Source organism: Arvicanthis niloticus, chromosome 6 (genome assembly GCF_011762505.2).
Source record: "Arvicanthis niloticus isolate mArvNil1 chromosome 6, mArvNil1.pat.X, whole genome shotgun sequence".
NCBI classification, from domain to species: Eukaryota; Metazoa; Chordata; class Mammalia; order Rodentia; family Muridae; genus Arvicanthis; species Arvicanthis niloticus.
The window spans coordinates 47,320,452-47,335,772 of record NC_047663.1 but is presented as its reverse complement, the minus strand read 5'-3'; the positions used below and the strand labels follow the sequence as shown (position 1 = coordinate 47,335,772).

General features: G+C 46.1%; 1 protein-coding gene across 10 annotated transcripts in view; it reads right to left on the bottom strand.

Moving 5' to 3' along the window:
* Nucleotides 1–15,321, bottom strand: part of Rap1gap2 (RAP1 GTPase activating protein 2) — a 219,898-nt gene that overhangs the window by 58,727 nt on the left and 145,850 nt on the right. For all 10 annotated transcript variants that reach the window (XM_034506215.2, XM_076936325.1, XM_076936326.1 and 7 more), the window contains one exon: nt 286–321. In XM_034506215.2, coding sequence (XP_034362106.2) covers nt 286–321 — 36 coding nt within the window. The remainder of the gene's footprint in view (nt 1–285; nt 322–15,321) is intronic.

Here is a 15,321-nt window from a genome sequence, read left to right as displayed (position 1 = left end):
ACTCCACATAACTCTCCCCTAGATGGGGCTTGCTTTTTCAACCCCTTCCAGAATCAACAGCTCTACTGAGCTTTCCTCATATCCCAAGGGTTAATGGTATACCAGGCTAGCCCTCCATGTCTCAAGGCAGGAGTCTACACAAGAACCCAGTGCCCCTCACTCAACAGCAAAGTGGCCTAAGTTGCTGGGGCTGAGGGTCCCTCCAAGCCACCTGCTGGTATTGACACTCACAACCCTGCAGCCTCCGCACCTGAGGGTGGGCGGCTGCACCTTCAGGGTACTCACCTGCATTTTCTCCAGCATCTCGAAGAACTCCGCAGACTGAAAAATAAAAGAGGGTAGGGGTTCAGTAGGAAGAGCTGCTGCTAATGTCTCCCTTTCATGAACCCTCTGGAAACTGAGCCCCAACCTTCCTTCCCCAGGGACAAGATTCATTTAGGTCAAGACAGATGATAATGTGATTTTTGCCTTTGCGGGCTTGCAAAGCCAGAGAACTCCATGCAATCAAAGAACTAAAACAGGCCTGGACTGATGGTCAGTCTTACAGAGTGCAGTCCCTCGCAGGAGGAGGTTATGTGGTTCCCTAGAGAAAACCCAAGTCCCCCCAGCCCTCAAAATGCCTGGGCAGACCCACACTCCAGCAGGATCGGTATCTGGGATGTTTCCAGTCAACAGCAGTGCTGCCATGACCAACACTCATAGTTGTCTGCCGTTTGTGACACCATGGTCTTTTCTGTCTCCAATAAAATCTCACTCAGGACTTGACAGAAAAGGAGAGCCAGCAAACACACAGCTGCTCCAGTCTGGGCCTGATATGGCCCTCTGTCTCAGCATCCGAGGCACAGTTTTGAGACCTACTGCAAGTTGGTGAGGCAAAGCTCCGAACATACTGGGCCTCCAGGTCCAAGGATGAATTATTTCCCAATGCTCCAACAGCACTTGTCCAGACCTTTAACCTACTTTGGTATCACCTGTGTAAGCTCCAGGGTGAGGGGTGGGGGTGGGGAAAGATCAAGGAAGCTGGCAAGACTGCTAAGGACACAGAGGACTCCCTCATAAGCCCCCAACATCCAAGTCACCAGCCCAACACCACTGCCCACATCTGAACCCCTGGCATCTGTAAGTCAGTGAGTGCCCTGAGCAGACACGCCCCTCATGAGAGAGAAACACTCCTCATCACCCAACACTCTCCAGACTCTGCAGACACCAGTGAGCTAGAGCAGCCTGTGGCCCTACTGCCCTTAGAATCCTTCTGAAGGGAACCACCAATGGGAAGGACTTCTGGGAAGTCACCTGGAGGGGCTCAATTCTGCTTCAGGTGCCAATCATCTGACAGACTACAAAGCAAGCCTGCTAAAGAGGCAGAAAGCCTGCAACCTATAGCCATCTAGAACATACTGTCTGAAATCTGACATAGCATGTACAGGAGGAGGCCTGAGGCATGCACCCACACCCAGCACCCACGGCCAGAGTAGCCACCAAACCTGGCCTTTCCACATACTTTATGTACATGCCACACAGCGTTCTTTCAACCTCAGTCTCCGGGGCACTTGGACTGCCAAGACACAGAGCTTACACAGATCAATAAAGACAGGGACAAGAGGACAGAAAAAGCCATCGTTTGTTTAAATAGATTCCTGACCCAGCAGCTACAGCCCTGGCAATCTATATCCTAACACATGTACACTATGCCAAGCACTCATAAAAAACACTTATCACTGCACTGATTACAACAGTAAAAAACAAAAGAGCTTCAATGCTGATCTATAAAAATGTTTCGACTAAACTACGTCCATAGGATAAGAATACAGATACTGTATGCAATTGCATGGCATAAAATTTAATGACTTACATGAAGTGGGAAAATTTACAGGAAACCACAAACTACGAAAACTGACTCAGAAAGAAACAGAAAGTCTAAAAAAGAAAATCAAAACAAATAATGATTTAAAAATTACCCACAAAGAAAGCCCCAGGGCCAGATGGCTTCAACTGTACGTTCTACCAAATATTTAAATAAGAATGAATACTAATCTTCATGATCACAGTGAAAACACGGCCCACAGACTAAGACTGTTTGCAAGCCCTGTGTCTGATAAGAGATTGTACATAGACTATGTAAAGAATGCTAACAACCCAATAATAAAAAAGACAAATAGTTCCACTTAAAAATAGCAAACGTGGGGCTGGGAAGATGGCTCCGCAGGTAAAGGGCTTGCTGTGCAGGTGTGAGGACCAGACTGTGGATCCCCAGAACCCACCTAAAAGCCCAGTGGAGTGGATACCTATCAGTAACCCTGGGACACAGACCCAGAGACAGGGAATCCAGAGCCAGCTAGACCAATCGAATCGGTGAGCTCTGAGTTCAGTGGGAGACCCTTCCTCAATATATAAAGTGGGGAGCAATTAATGAAGATTCTAGATTATCAACCTTGAGCCTCCATTGTCCTTTGTACAGGCATGTGAACATGGACATACACCACAAATGTATATGCAAAAAAGCACAAATGTCTGTATAGACACATCCCCACCCTGAGACCCAGATGGACAGTAAGCACAGGAGAAGACTCACTGTGTCCTTAACCATCAGGAAACAGAGCAAAACCACAATGGGACTCCACTCACACTGCCCAGATGGCCAACATCAAAAACTGACAGAGGGAAAAATCTGGGAGGACTCAGAGGGAAGAGCATGGCTGGTCAGGATCAAAATACACTGTATGATATTCTCAGAGAATTCATTATTTTTAAAAAGAAAGACAGAAGGGGAGGTAAAGACACGATGACATTGGGGTCCCATGTTCGGTTGGTAGGGTGTAAAACAGTGCACACACACTGTGGAAAATAACTTTTAATTCCTAAAAAAATAATATTAAACATAAAACCAAGTAAGGTGTCTCACACCTTTAATCCCAGCTCTCAGGAGGCAGAGGCAGGAGGATAGCTGTGAGTGTAAGGTCAGTGGAGTCTACATGACAAGTCCCAGGTCAGCCAGAACTATACGGTGAAAGCCCATCTCAAGAAAAAAAATTAGTATATGAAAAAAATCTATTTTCAATAAAAAATTAAATATAGAGATGTCACCTGACCTGGAAATTCTATTCTGATGTATATGCCCTAAAGAACTGAAAACGGGTACTCAAATATTTGTACACAAGTGTTCACACCAGCATTTTTTCCGACTTGCTAACAAGCTAAAACCCCAAATGTCCACCTGGGAAAACAGGTAAATAAAATGTGACCTACAGATACAAGGGAATAGTATTCAGCCATAAAAAGAAAGAAGTATTGATTTGTGCTATCACATAGACCAGTGGTTCTCACCCTTCCTAGTGCTATAACCCTTTAACACAGTTCCTCATGTCATGGTAACCACCAATCATAAAACTATGTTGCTTCTTCATAACTGTAATTTTGCTACTGTTATAAACCTTACCATGGATGAACTTAACTTAAGTGAAAAAATTAACTTAAGTGAAAAAAAGACAAACACAAAAGGCTACAGTTGAAGTGGCTCAGGCTATGAGTTTATGAAGTGTCCAGAATACAAGTGTCTGCACACACAGAAAGTAGGTCAGTAGTTGCTGAAGGAGGAAGGGTCAGGAGACTGGAGAGTGATAGGCAAAGACCATGTGCTTCTCTCAGAATGAATAGATAGAATTTCTCTCCTATCACTGCTGTGTCAACAGCTGCACAGCTCTGCGGCTATACCCAAGGCGTTTAGCTGTATCATAATAGATACATTTTTAAACCATACACAACAATTCAAAAAGGAAGAAACGGTTTATATTGCTGGGGTAAGACATTCTCCCAGATGCAGTAAGTTATAGGAAAACTCAAGTCAGAGGATATCACATTGAATATGATTTTACTTTTATGTTTCAAAAACAATGAAAGAACCTCAATGCATGCACTGAAGACGACCTACCTCAAGCTATCGAAAAGTAATCAATCATATCGAGAAGGGCAGATGGGGGTGTGCCCCCTTTTACATTTGGGCTGCTTCATGCAGCAGATGCACATCATTTATATAAATCATTTTTGTGAGAAAAACAGAAAAATGCACAAAGGACAATGGAGCATCCATTAAAGGAGAAACAGAAGCACAGAGCAGAGAGACGAGCATCCGGTTTCCCAGTCATTAAAGGAACAGAACTGTGAATAATAAGACACCGTTCCTCTATCGTGTTGCCCAGTGTTGACAAGAATATGGGGTGTCAGACACAGGATCTGTAGGAATGTGTGTAACTGGGGTATTTTTTCTAGAGGATATTTTGGTGCTCAGTGTCCAAGGTATTAAAAACATTCACAGGTTTTGGTTCAATAAAACTGCTCAGGGGAAATGACCCTAAAAGAATATGTGAGCAACTGCACATGACAGGGACACAGGGGCATTTACAGGTAAAAAAAAAAAAAAAAAAAAAAAAATGGTAAGAGTGCCCAGACCAGAGGGGGGAGGAGGAAATGATGAGAAGGGCGTGCCCATACAACAACAGCCCACAAGGGCTAGACAAGGCACAGCACTCAGCAGGAGGACCAGGAATTCAAGGTCATCCTCACCTACATAAAGAGTGCAAGGCCAGCCTGAGATACAGGAGATCCTGTCAAAAAAAAAAAAAAAAAAAAAAAAAAAAAAAGTCCCACAAGGGAAAACTATGTGAATTCTGTCCACACAGATTCACAGTATGGGGTGAGCTGAGAGGAGAGCATTGGAAACAAAACAGAAAGGTGGTCCCCTGCCTTTCAGTTAAACATAAAACTTTCTGAGTGTACACGGGCAGGTCTGAGGATGAACATGTATCCTTAGGATGAGATAAGGTGTTTCTTCAGTGGTTTGTTCTTCAGAATTCTTATAAATTGCTTTTAATGTGTAACCCAAGTTTTAAAGATTTTGATATGTATGTTGGGGCTCTGGTAGGTCTTTTTTTTTCCTTGCTTCCCCTCTAAACCCAGCTTCAGGTCTGTCACACAGCTTCATATCAGAGAGCTGCTGGGACACAGGTCACAGTTTTTGGCGTCTACAGAAAGCCCTGGATTCAAGCCAACTTACTCTCAAATACACACTCAGCTCTGTGTATCATTGACTAAGATGCTTCTCTGAGTCACCCATAAACCCAGCTCACTCCCAGCTGCTCATCCAGCTGGTAACCAAAACCTCTTCAACAGTTCCTTCCTATGGATTGCTGAACCCCAACTGATAAAACTCCTTCAAGATATGAACAGGATGCTAGAAATACCAGGAAGGGTCCAACTTCCCAGAAACCCTGGGAAGACAAAAGTAGGCAGGGTTATGTTACAGATGACCAGCCTGCATTGTTCGGAGGAGACGTGAAGCACTTCTTACTGGGACTCCAAATGTGCTTCTCTCCTTCTGTGTAACAAATCACTCCAGAACTTAGTGGTTCTAAACCATTTGCGCAGTGTGCATTCAGGAGTCAAAATAGATATAGTTACCTGATGGCCTCACTGGAGATGGAACACCCATATGGACATCAACAGAAGAACACACTTCATCCCAGGGGCCTCTCCACTAGCTGCTTAAGTGTCCTCAAAATGTGACAGCCATGCTCACAAGGAGAGTAAGCAATCCAAGAGAGTGCGCACACAGAAAAAGCTGTATCACTCCACTCTATTCAGTCTTAAATCACACGCCGTCACCCCCGCCTTATTCTATCATTGGAAGCAATAAATAGGAAATCCAGCCCACACTTGATGGACAGGCAACTGGTTTCCACCTCTTGAGTTGAGAACTATGAAAGAACATGTGGATGTAAGCCAGGGAAAGCGGTTCAGTCAGTTAATTGCTTGCCCCACAAACACATGGACCTGAATTCAAATCCCAAGCATCCATGTAAAATGTGAGGTGCTGCAGCCATGTGCCATAATCCTGGCATGAGGGAGATAGTGATGTGCATCTCAGAGGCACACTGGACAGCCAGCTAGCCAATAGAAGAGCTCCAGGTCCAGTGAAAGACCCTGTCTCAAAAACAAAACAACAACAACAACAACAAACAAGGTAGAGAAGTAACTGAAAGAGACATGCCTGATATAAAACTCTGGCCACACACACGTGTGTGTGTGTGTGTGTGTGTGTGTGTGTGTGTGTGTGTGTGTGTAGAAATTAAAACCAACACATCAGAAAAGGCTTCTGCAAAATGCAGAGTCCAGGCTGTCCTTATTAGATAAAGAGAAATGGCTTGATAGAGAGGAACAGAGAGCCCATGGTACCCAGGCACCAGGAACCATTCAGCAAAGGCGGGAAAGGAAAGAAATGCAAGCATTTGAATAGCAGGAGGTAGAGCAGCCCAGCTGGACTGAGGCCTCTGAATCGAACATCTTAAGGTCGAATGGAAAGAACAGCTGGGATACAGACCTGAGAGACGTTGAACCCCAGAACCCAGGCTTCTTCACCAAGTCAAAAGGTTGGTTGCAGGAGAAACCCAGGCAGCAGAGCTTGAGGGTGGGGATCAGCCATCCTGCTACTGCCCAGCTATGTAGTAAGTGTATGCTACGCTCTCGATTTCCTCCACTGAAAACTGAATCAACTAATCCTTGGCCTCCAAGGGTCTTACACAGATTAAGTAAAAAGCACCAAGCTAGGGCCTGCTCCATAGCAAATGCTAAGCAGACAGGGCAGCCACAGGCAGACAGGGGGGTGGGGAGAAAGCTGCTGAATACTCGTAGCCATGCTGAGAGATGCTCCAGCGCTGTAGAATACTCTATTTGTGATTCCAGTAGCCTCCCCACAGATGGTGTTTCTGGATGACTACAGCAAGCGAGTGCCCCATGGCCCTGAGGCTGGCATGGAAGGTAAGAAGAGCCATGATTCATCTCAGCTGTGAGTAACACACCAGGTGGAAGATTCCTTTGTGGATGACGATCCGGATCAGAAACTAGCAAATGCAAGCTGGACTCTACTTGGGCTGGCCCGACTTCTCAGTGACTCGATGAACTTTCCAATGGGACAATTCCACCCTTGGCAAAGAGTGGGTCTCCCTTTCCACCCAGAAGCAAGGTGACTCAGGCCAGCCTGGAACTACACTGCAGCCATTTGGACCCACCCTCACCTCTCTGAGAATATTCCACCCAGCCAAGGGCACACAATCCCATAAATGCTCACGGACTCCCTAGCATTTTCCCATATATACTGTAGAATACAAGAAAGCCAAGGCCACGGCATCCTTAGGAAGGGGGTTCCCTTCCACCCAGACACCAGGCCCCTGGATTTCACTGAGGAATGTGATCCAATAGCAGTGTCAGCTCAGCTGTGTATTTTATTATTAGCAACAACTGTTGCCACCCAAATGGGAGCAGTGGCCAGCATTTCCCCCTGGGCTCTGCTTTCACAGCCAGTCAACTAGGCCATGAAATAATCACAGAGCCAGCACAACAGGGGAAGTCACAGGCTGGGCCCCAGGGCTCCATCCATTCAATCCCTGTTCTCTTCACCTCCCAATATAGAAACCATCTGGTCTTCCCTCTGGAGGCCAAAGAGAGTCCTTGGGGAAGGTAAGCTGGAGGAGGGCAGAGGAAGCAGGAACAGGCATGGGCAGGAGCTGTGGGGAACTGTTGGCTTTAGGAAATCATGCCTGGGATTTTCCTTTCCAGCCCCCCACTGCCCAAGGAGTGAAATGAGTGGAAGATAGATAGCATTTGTACGAGACAGTCGTTCCCTGGGGTCTGGACAGGTTTGGCTCCAGGACCATCTGCATATACCAAAATCCACAGATGCTCAGGGCTCTTATATGAAATGTCATAGTATTTACATACAATCTACATGTGTCTTCCCATGTGCTTTAAATCCTTTCTACTTTATTTATAACATCTAATGCAATGTAAATGTTATGTAAATGGAAAGGGATATATGTATGTTATCAATACAGACACGTGTTTTTGCTCTCTTACTCGCTTGCTCTGCGTGTGTGTGTGTGTGTGTGTGTGTGTGTGTGTGTGTGTGTGGTGTGCACATGTGCACACTGGGGACTGAACACAGAGCTTTGCACATGCTAGGCGAGATCTCTACCACTAAACTCCATCCCAAGCTTTTAATAGGTTTTATTTTGAGACAGGTTCTTACTGATTGCTCAAGCTAACCTTGAACTCATTCTGTAGTTTGACTGTGAACTTCCTGCCTCTGCCTCCTGATCAGCTAGGATTACAGGCATGCAGTACCAGATCCAGCCAGACATACTTGTAATTTGAATGCTCTTGATCCAAGGTGATTTAAATCTGTGGCTGCAGATCCTGTGGATCTGACTGTAGACGATAATCAACTTTATCCCACTTCACCCCTTGGTGCCCTTCCCATCTGCCTGCCTCCCTCTGGCCCAGGGAAGCCCTACATTGGCATGGCTTCTCCCTGAACACAAAGAGTATTAATTTTTCTCTTTCATGTTCCCGAGCCCATGGGACCGCATCCTCCCTCCTCACTACTGCTCTGGTCATACTTGGAGAGATGATACCCACTGCTGCCCACCTACCTACTTGGCGTGTGCCTGTTGAGCAACCTGCCCCAGCTCTGCGCGGGGCTGGTCAGAAGCACATGAGCTAGTGTGTGCACAGCATAGCCCAGCACCAGCACAGACTCAGTGCCCAGCAGCACAGGCCTCCTTAGCCCTGCCCTCTTGGTCCAGGCACACTCTGCAGGGGCAAAGGCAGGGTCAATAATAGCAAAGAAAGGATGAGTGAAAAAGTGTTTTCAATCTACCCAAGTCCTACAAAAGTAAAGTAGAGATGTTGGGTGCACGGTGCTAAGGAGGCAGAAACCTGGGGTCAGAGGGGGGTTCTGATCTTCAAAGGGATGGACATTATTAAACAAAAAGAGAGAGGCCTGGGGAGATGATGACCCGATGGGTAAAAGTACAGGACAGGAGTTCAGATCCCTAGAGCCCATGTAAATGCTGAGTGGGCATAGTGGTCTGTCTGTAACCCCAAACACACAGGAAGCAGAGACAGGATTCTCAAAGCAAGCTGCTGAGTTCAGTGTTCAAGTGAAAGACTCAGCCCAAATGTATACTGTAGAGAACCACTTAATAGGACACTTGACTTCAACTTCTGGTCTCTGAAGGCATACACACACACACACACACACACACACACACACACACGCACGCGCGCGCGCATACCTATATTCATATATGAACCCAAGGGCACACCCATGCATATACACACAGATAGATACATACATACACACACACACACTCCACATACATACACATATATCACACACATACACATAAAAGAAAACATTCTCAGAGTTTTGTCAGTGGGTTTATATAAATCTGGCAGAGCTGGACACCAGAAAACACACACACAAACGCACACACTCCCAAGGCATCAGATGTGCCCCCATGGCATCAAGTATATCATGCCATCTTGGTCTATACTCTATCACCTGAGGTCCGGAGCCTGCAGATCTCTGGAAGATCTGTTAAAATGCAGCTTCCTTCCATCCACTCCCAGGCATTTCTGACCCTTACCCAGATAATCTGCATTTCTAACAAGGTCTCATGTAGTCACAGACCTATGAGTAGTATCTAAAGAGGAAAGTGTGTCATCAGGAGCATTCCTGAGCAGAGAGACTGCCCAGAAATGGAACAAGATACAGAGGGTGGGAAGATGATGGGGTTTCATATAGAGGTCATGTTAAAGGTCAGGCAGACATGTTAAATCCCTGAGACATGACCTGAAGATGCAAAAGCTTGCCAGGCCACAGAGGAGTAAATGTCTAGAAACAAAGAGGCAGAATCAAAAATCTAAAAATGAGAAAGTCCAGACTCCATAGTGAATTCTACCAATCACTTAAAGAGGAATTCATACCAATCTCCTGAAACACTTTCCAAAATAAAAGAGAGGGGAAATACTTCATGCCCCACTCCCCAAGACCTGAATTAGTAACACCAAACAAAAGAAAATCACAGACCAATAACCCTAATGGAGACAGAAGCAAAAATCCTCAGCAAGATACCAGCCGACCAAATCCAGGAGCATATTAATTATAATTATATTCCATGTTGGTCCCATTCCAGAAATGCAAACTTGGTTCAACATAAGAAAATGTATGCAGTATATGACATTAATAGAAGAGGAAAAAATAATAATTCCATTTGATGCAGAAGTATTTGACAAAAAAAAATCATTTTCAAGGTGAAAAAATGTTCAGAGGCCCAGAGATTCTACCCCTCAAACAACACAGACCACCGTCATTATTCTTGTCTGACTAACTACTGCTGAAGACACAACACACTATGGTTGTAGGACAGAGAAATCAAGCTAGAACTGATCTGGACAGCTACCTTCCTGCTAGTAGTTTTTGTCATGCTGGAAGGGATTATGCAGCTCCCAGGGAGGATGGGGAGTCATTAATGGACTTACCTGGAGGTAGACCCAGCATACTATAATCCTGAAATGCACAACAAGGTATGCCTAGTGATGCCATAGTAGCTGTTAGAGGGCTGGCCAACACCTCTCAGCTTGGATTTGAGGCCTGTTCCACAGAAGGGAATTCAGACCTGGAATTGTATACCTAGTCAAATGCCCATGTCTGGGGAGGTTATATTTAGAAAACGGTGCCCGGTCTGGGTTGTTCCCAGGCAGCCACCATGATCCTGCTGCTCCTCAGCTCTGACTGGGGCTCCGGCTAGCTAGATGCGCAAGCCCTGGCACCTACGAGACACCAGTGTGGTGGATGGCTCTGCCAATCCCCCATGCTGCATACACAAAGCTCAACTGAACCCCAGACAATATCTGCCATCCTCGCAGTACCCGGTAGAAATGAGACTCTCAAAGCTTAATGATTATCTAGAGGATTTATATGTTTAGAAATGCTCAATCAACAAGATGCCCTCACAAGTCGAGTTGTTACCCAGTATCTAACCTTTTGATAGAAGTTGCTACCCAGGATAGCTTTCGACCCATTTGTGGTTCTCCATGGCTGATAGCCTCCTTCTTCTCCTCTTCCTCTATTTCTCCCCTCCCCTTCTTTTTCTCCCCTCCCCTTCCTCTCTTTCTCTCCCAGCTCCACCTCCTCTACTACTGCCTAATCACCAAGCTCCATTTTGAATACAATGTAGCAGAATACGTATCCTGCTACATATGCTCTCAACCTTGGTCAAAGAAACTTTTTGCTGTAGGCATCAGAGACTCAGAACAGCTGAGATTGCTGAGAAAAGGTGATACAGTGTTCGGCTCTAAATGGGACATTTATGTCAACTCCTCCCACAGGCTCAGGGAACACTGAAGAAGGGACAGAAAGAACAGCTGGAAGATGGGAGAGCTGTGCTGAGAAATGTGGCCTCTGAATATGGCATGGTCACTGCTATGAACCAGAAGCAGCTTTGGTTCTCTGCACATGATTTGAACGAGATGAAGCCAGTAAACATTCTAGCATGCATGGGAGAGGCTTATGATGCTGTGTCCCCACTGAAGTGTCAGTCACTAGGAGCCGCTCCCCTTCGTAAGTGTGACTGCTGTCAGTTGCTGGTGGATGGCTCTGGACCCACGCTCACGTAGGCAGCAATAACTGGAAAGTACATGGGTCTAAGAATGACCCCCTAAAACTGAAGTAAACAAAGCCAGATATGGAATCCCAGTGCCAGGGAGACAGACAGGCAGATCCTTGAGGTGCCCTGGCCAGCAAGTTTATACGACTCTAAGTTCCAGGCCAATGGGAGATGCTGTCTCAACAAACAGGATAGACTGTGACTGAAAGACAGCTGAGCTTGTCCTCCAGCCTCCACGAGCCTGTGCTCAGAAAACTAAGGATGAAGGAGAGCATCCTCATCGTGACAAGAGCCACGCCCAAGCTTAATGGTGACTGTGGAAGCTTTCTCAGTAAGATTAGGAGCAAGACTCAGATGCCTGCATCACCACCACTGCTAAGAATACTGAAGGCTGTAGCCAGAGTCAGGAAAGAAGATGCTTCCACAGTTCAGAAAGAAATGAAACTAGTTACATTAAGACATAGTACAGATCCTGTACGGGCAACCAAAATAAAGAGAAAAAAGGGGGGAGGGAAGTCCTCTGGAGCTAATAAACAAAACCAGCAAAACTACAAGGGGAAAAAAAATCAGTTGTGTTTTTCTACACCAGCAATGAACAAACCGAAAAGGAAAACATAAAAAGCAGTTCTAATCATGGCCACATAAAAAATAATGTACATGGAAACAAATGTAACCAAAATACTTGGGACTGGAAACTAGAAAACACAGCTTGAAAGAAACAGCAGGCACACTAAACTAATGGAGTGATATCCCATGTTCCTGGATGGGAAGACTAGTGTTAACATGTATTACTGAGTCTGGAGTGTCCCCTCTGTAGGTTCATATATTTAGTACCTGTTTCCCAGCTGTGCAGCTATTTTGAAGGTTGTGGGTCTTTAAGAGGTGGGGCCTAGCTGGCAAAGGTCACAAGGGGTAGCCTATGAAAGTTACACCTGTTTTGAGTTCCATCCTGTTTTTTCTGCTTCTGGTCCATGACTTGTGAAGAGCCTTCAACCAAAGGCTCTTGCCACCATGCCTACATTGCCACAGTGAGCTTAAATCCCTCTGAGACCATGAGCCAAGATAAACCATTCTACTCTTAAATTTTGTCTGTCACAGCCATAAGAAAAGGAGCCAGCTACAGCCAGCAACCCCGGACGAAGCAGTGTGCATATTTAACACAGTCCCTAGAAGAATCCAGGCCGCTATAGAAGCTAAGAGGCTGACCCTAAATTTAATATAGAACTTTAAGGAATCCAACATAATCAACACATTCTTTTTACATGGCTTCTGAGGATCGAACTCAGGTTCTTGAGGTTCTTTGTTGAAACAGCTACCTCATTTATTTTGAAACTTTCCCCAGTGACCTCCATACTGTTTTCCATAGCATCTGCTCTGATTCACAGTCCCACCAGGAATGTTACAGGAGTCCTAGTTTTCCCAGTCTCACCAAGACTTATCTTTGTGTATGTGGGGGGGAGGTGTCTAGCTCTCCTAAGGGGCAGAAGGTGCGATCTCTGTAATTCAGTTTGTGTTTCTCTAACGGTTCAGGGTATATTCACATGGTTTGCTTGAATACCTTTCACATGCTTGTTGGCCATTTAAATATCTTCCTTGGAGAAATGTCTTTTAAAATCTTTCTCAATCTATTCCTCGTGCACGTAAATTAGTCCACTGTCTTCGTTTGACGTGTGTGTGTGTGTGTGTGTGTGTGTGTGTGTGTACACCACATGGTGTATGGGTGAATGCAGAGGCCAGAAGAGGGACATCAGATTCTCTGGAGAAGGAGTTACAGGTGGTTGTGAGCTGCCTGATATGGGTCCTGAGAATGGAACTCTGGTTCTCTATAAAAGCAGATAGCTCCCCCTAGCTATTGAGCCATCTCTCAGCCCTGATAGCCTGCCCCCCATCTTTTATGTACTTTGTAAATATTTTCCCCACTCCACAGTGTGCTGTTTCCCTGTGTTGTTTCTTTTGCTATACAGAAACTAGATTACTGCATTCCTATAAAATATCTAGAAAGCAAACAGACTACTGGTTGCCAGCGACTGGGGGTGGAGGGTGGCAGGGGTGGGGAGTAGCTGTTGAGGGGAGTTTATTTGAGGATGGTGAAAATAAAATATTTTGAAACTAGAAAAAGGTGGTGGTTCTACAATATTGTGCCCTTGTGAAATGCCAACAAATTGTTTACTTTAAAATGATTAATTTCATGTTATATAAATTTTACTTCAATTTAAAAAAAAATGGAATGGATGAGTAAGACGACGTTAAAGTATCAAAAGAGACGGCCAATACTTATCTCTAGAGAAGCTGCCAAATAGAAATGCAAGCTCAGTGTGGCTGGAGTTCTCAAGACAAGCCAGAAATCCAAATTTTTATGTAAGCTCTCTCGATTTTTATACAGTGGTAATCAACTCATTATTAATCAACTAAGTGTTTAAAAAACATCTCTGCATGGGTGGAATGCACTAAATTTAGAATCCAGATCAGCCTATGAGACATAGTATCACACTCTGTTCTGGACAATATAAAGCCTTGAATATTCCCAACTTGAAAACTTAGATGATGTAAGGGACCTCAGGATGTCTTCTCTTGGGGATCCTGAAATGTACCAGCACTGAGTACTGATCAGGCACTCTACAAATACCACCCACACTTTTCCTCCTCCTTCTCCTCTTCCTCCTCCCCCTCCTTCTCTTCCTCCTCCCCTCCTCCTCCTCCTCATCTTCCTCCCCCTCCTTCTCCTCCTCCCCTTCCTTCTCCTCCTCCCCCTCCTTCTCTTCCTTCCCCTCTTCCTTCTCCCCCTCCTCATCCTCCTCCCCCTCCTCCCCCTCCTCCTCCTCCCCCCCTCCCCCTCCTCCTCCTCTTCCCCCTCCCCCTCCTCCTCCTCTTCCCCCTCCCCCTTCTCCTCCTCCCCTTTCCCCTCCCCCTCCTCTTCCTCCTCCTCCTTCTCCTCCTTCCCCTCCTTCTCCTCCTCTCCCTCTTCCTTCTCCCCCTCCTCCTCCTCCTCCCCCTCCCCCTCCTCTTCCTCCTCCTCCCCTCCCCCTCCTCTTCCTCCTCCTTCCCTCCTCATCCTCCTCCCCTCCCCCTCCTCTTCCTTCTCCTCCCCCTCCCCCTCCCCCTCCTTCTCCTCCTCCCCTTCCTTCTCCTCCTCCCCCTCCTTCTCCTCCTTCCCCTCTTCCTTCTCCCCCTCCTCATCCTCCTCCCCCTCCCCCTCCCCCTCCTCCCTCTCCTCCTCCTCCCCCTCCTCCTCCTCCTCCTCTTCCTCTTCCTCCTCCTGCTGCTGTGGCTCACAATCATCCAGTAGTAGAGAGGAGGCTGCTACAGAGCCAGAGACATTCAGGAATCAAACGACTTTCCAAAAGTGAACATTTTTATAAAAGGCAGAAGCAGGATCAAGACAAGATCCATCTAGATTTGCCAAGTCACCATCTCACCCACATGCCTTATAGGAGCCTCAAACTTAGTGAGGCCAGAATGGAGCGCTCTCTAAATCTTCCCTCAAAATAACTTCACGTATCTGTCTCACCATCACAATGATCCCCACATTAGCTCATCCCCAGCCCCAACACTCTAATCCTACTACAAATCCATGACCAGTGTTCATGTGGGTCTGATGGCATCTCCCTACCACACCACACCACCATCATTTTGTCTTCTCCACGGCCATTCAGGGGCCTCCTCATTAGACTCAAGGCCTCCCCCTTCTCACAGCTCCCCACACAGCAGCCACATGATCTTTTGAAAACAATGTATCCAGTGATATCAGTTCCCAGCTACAAACCCTCCAATTACCACTACCTCCCTGCCTGGTCCAGAAAAGTCAAGCCATTGGATTGAT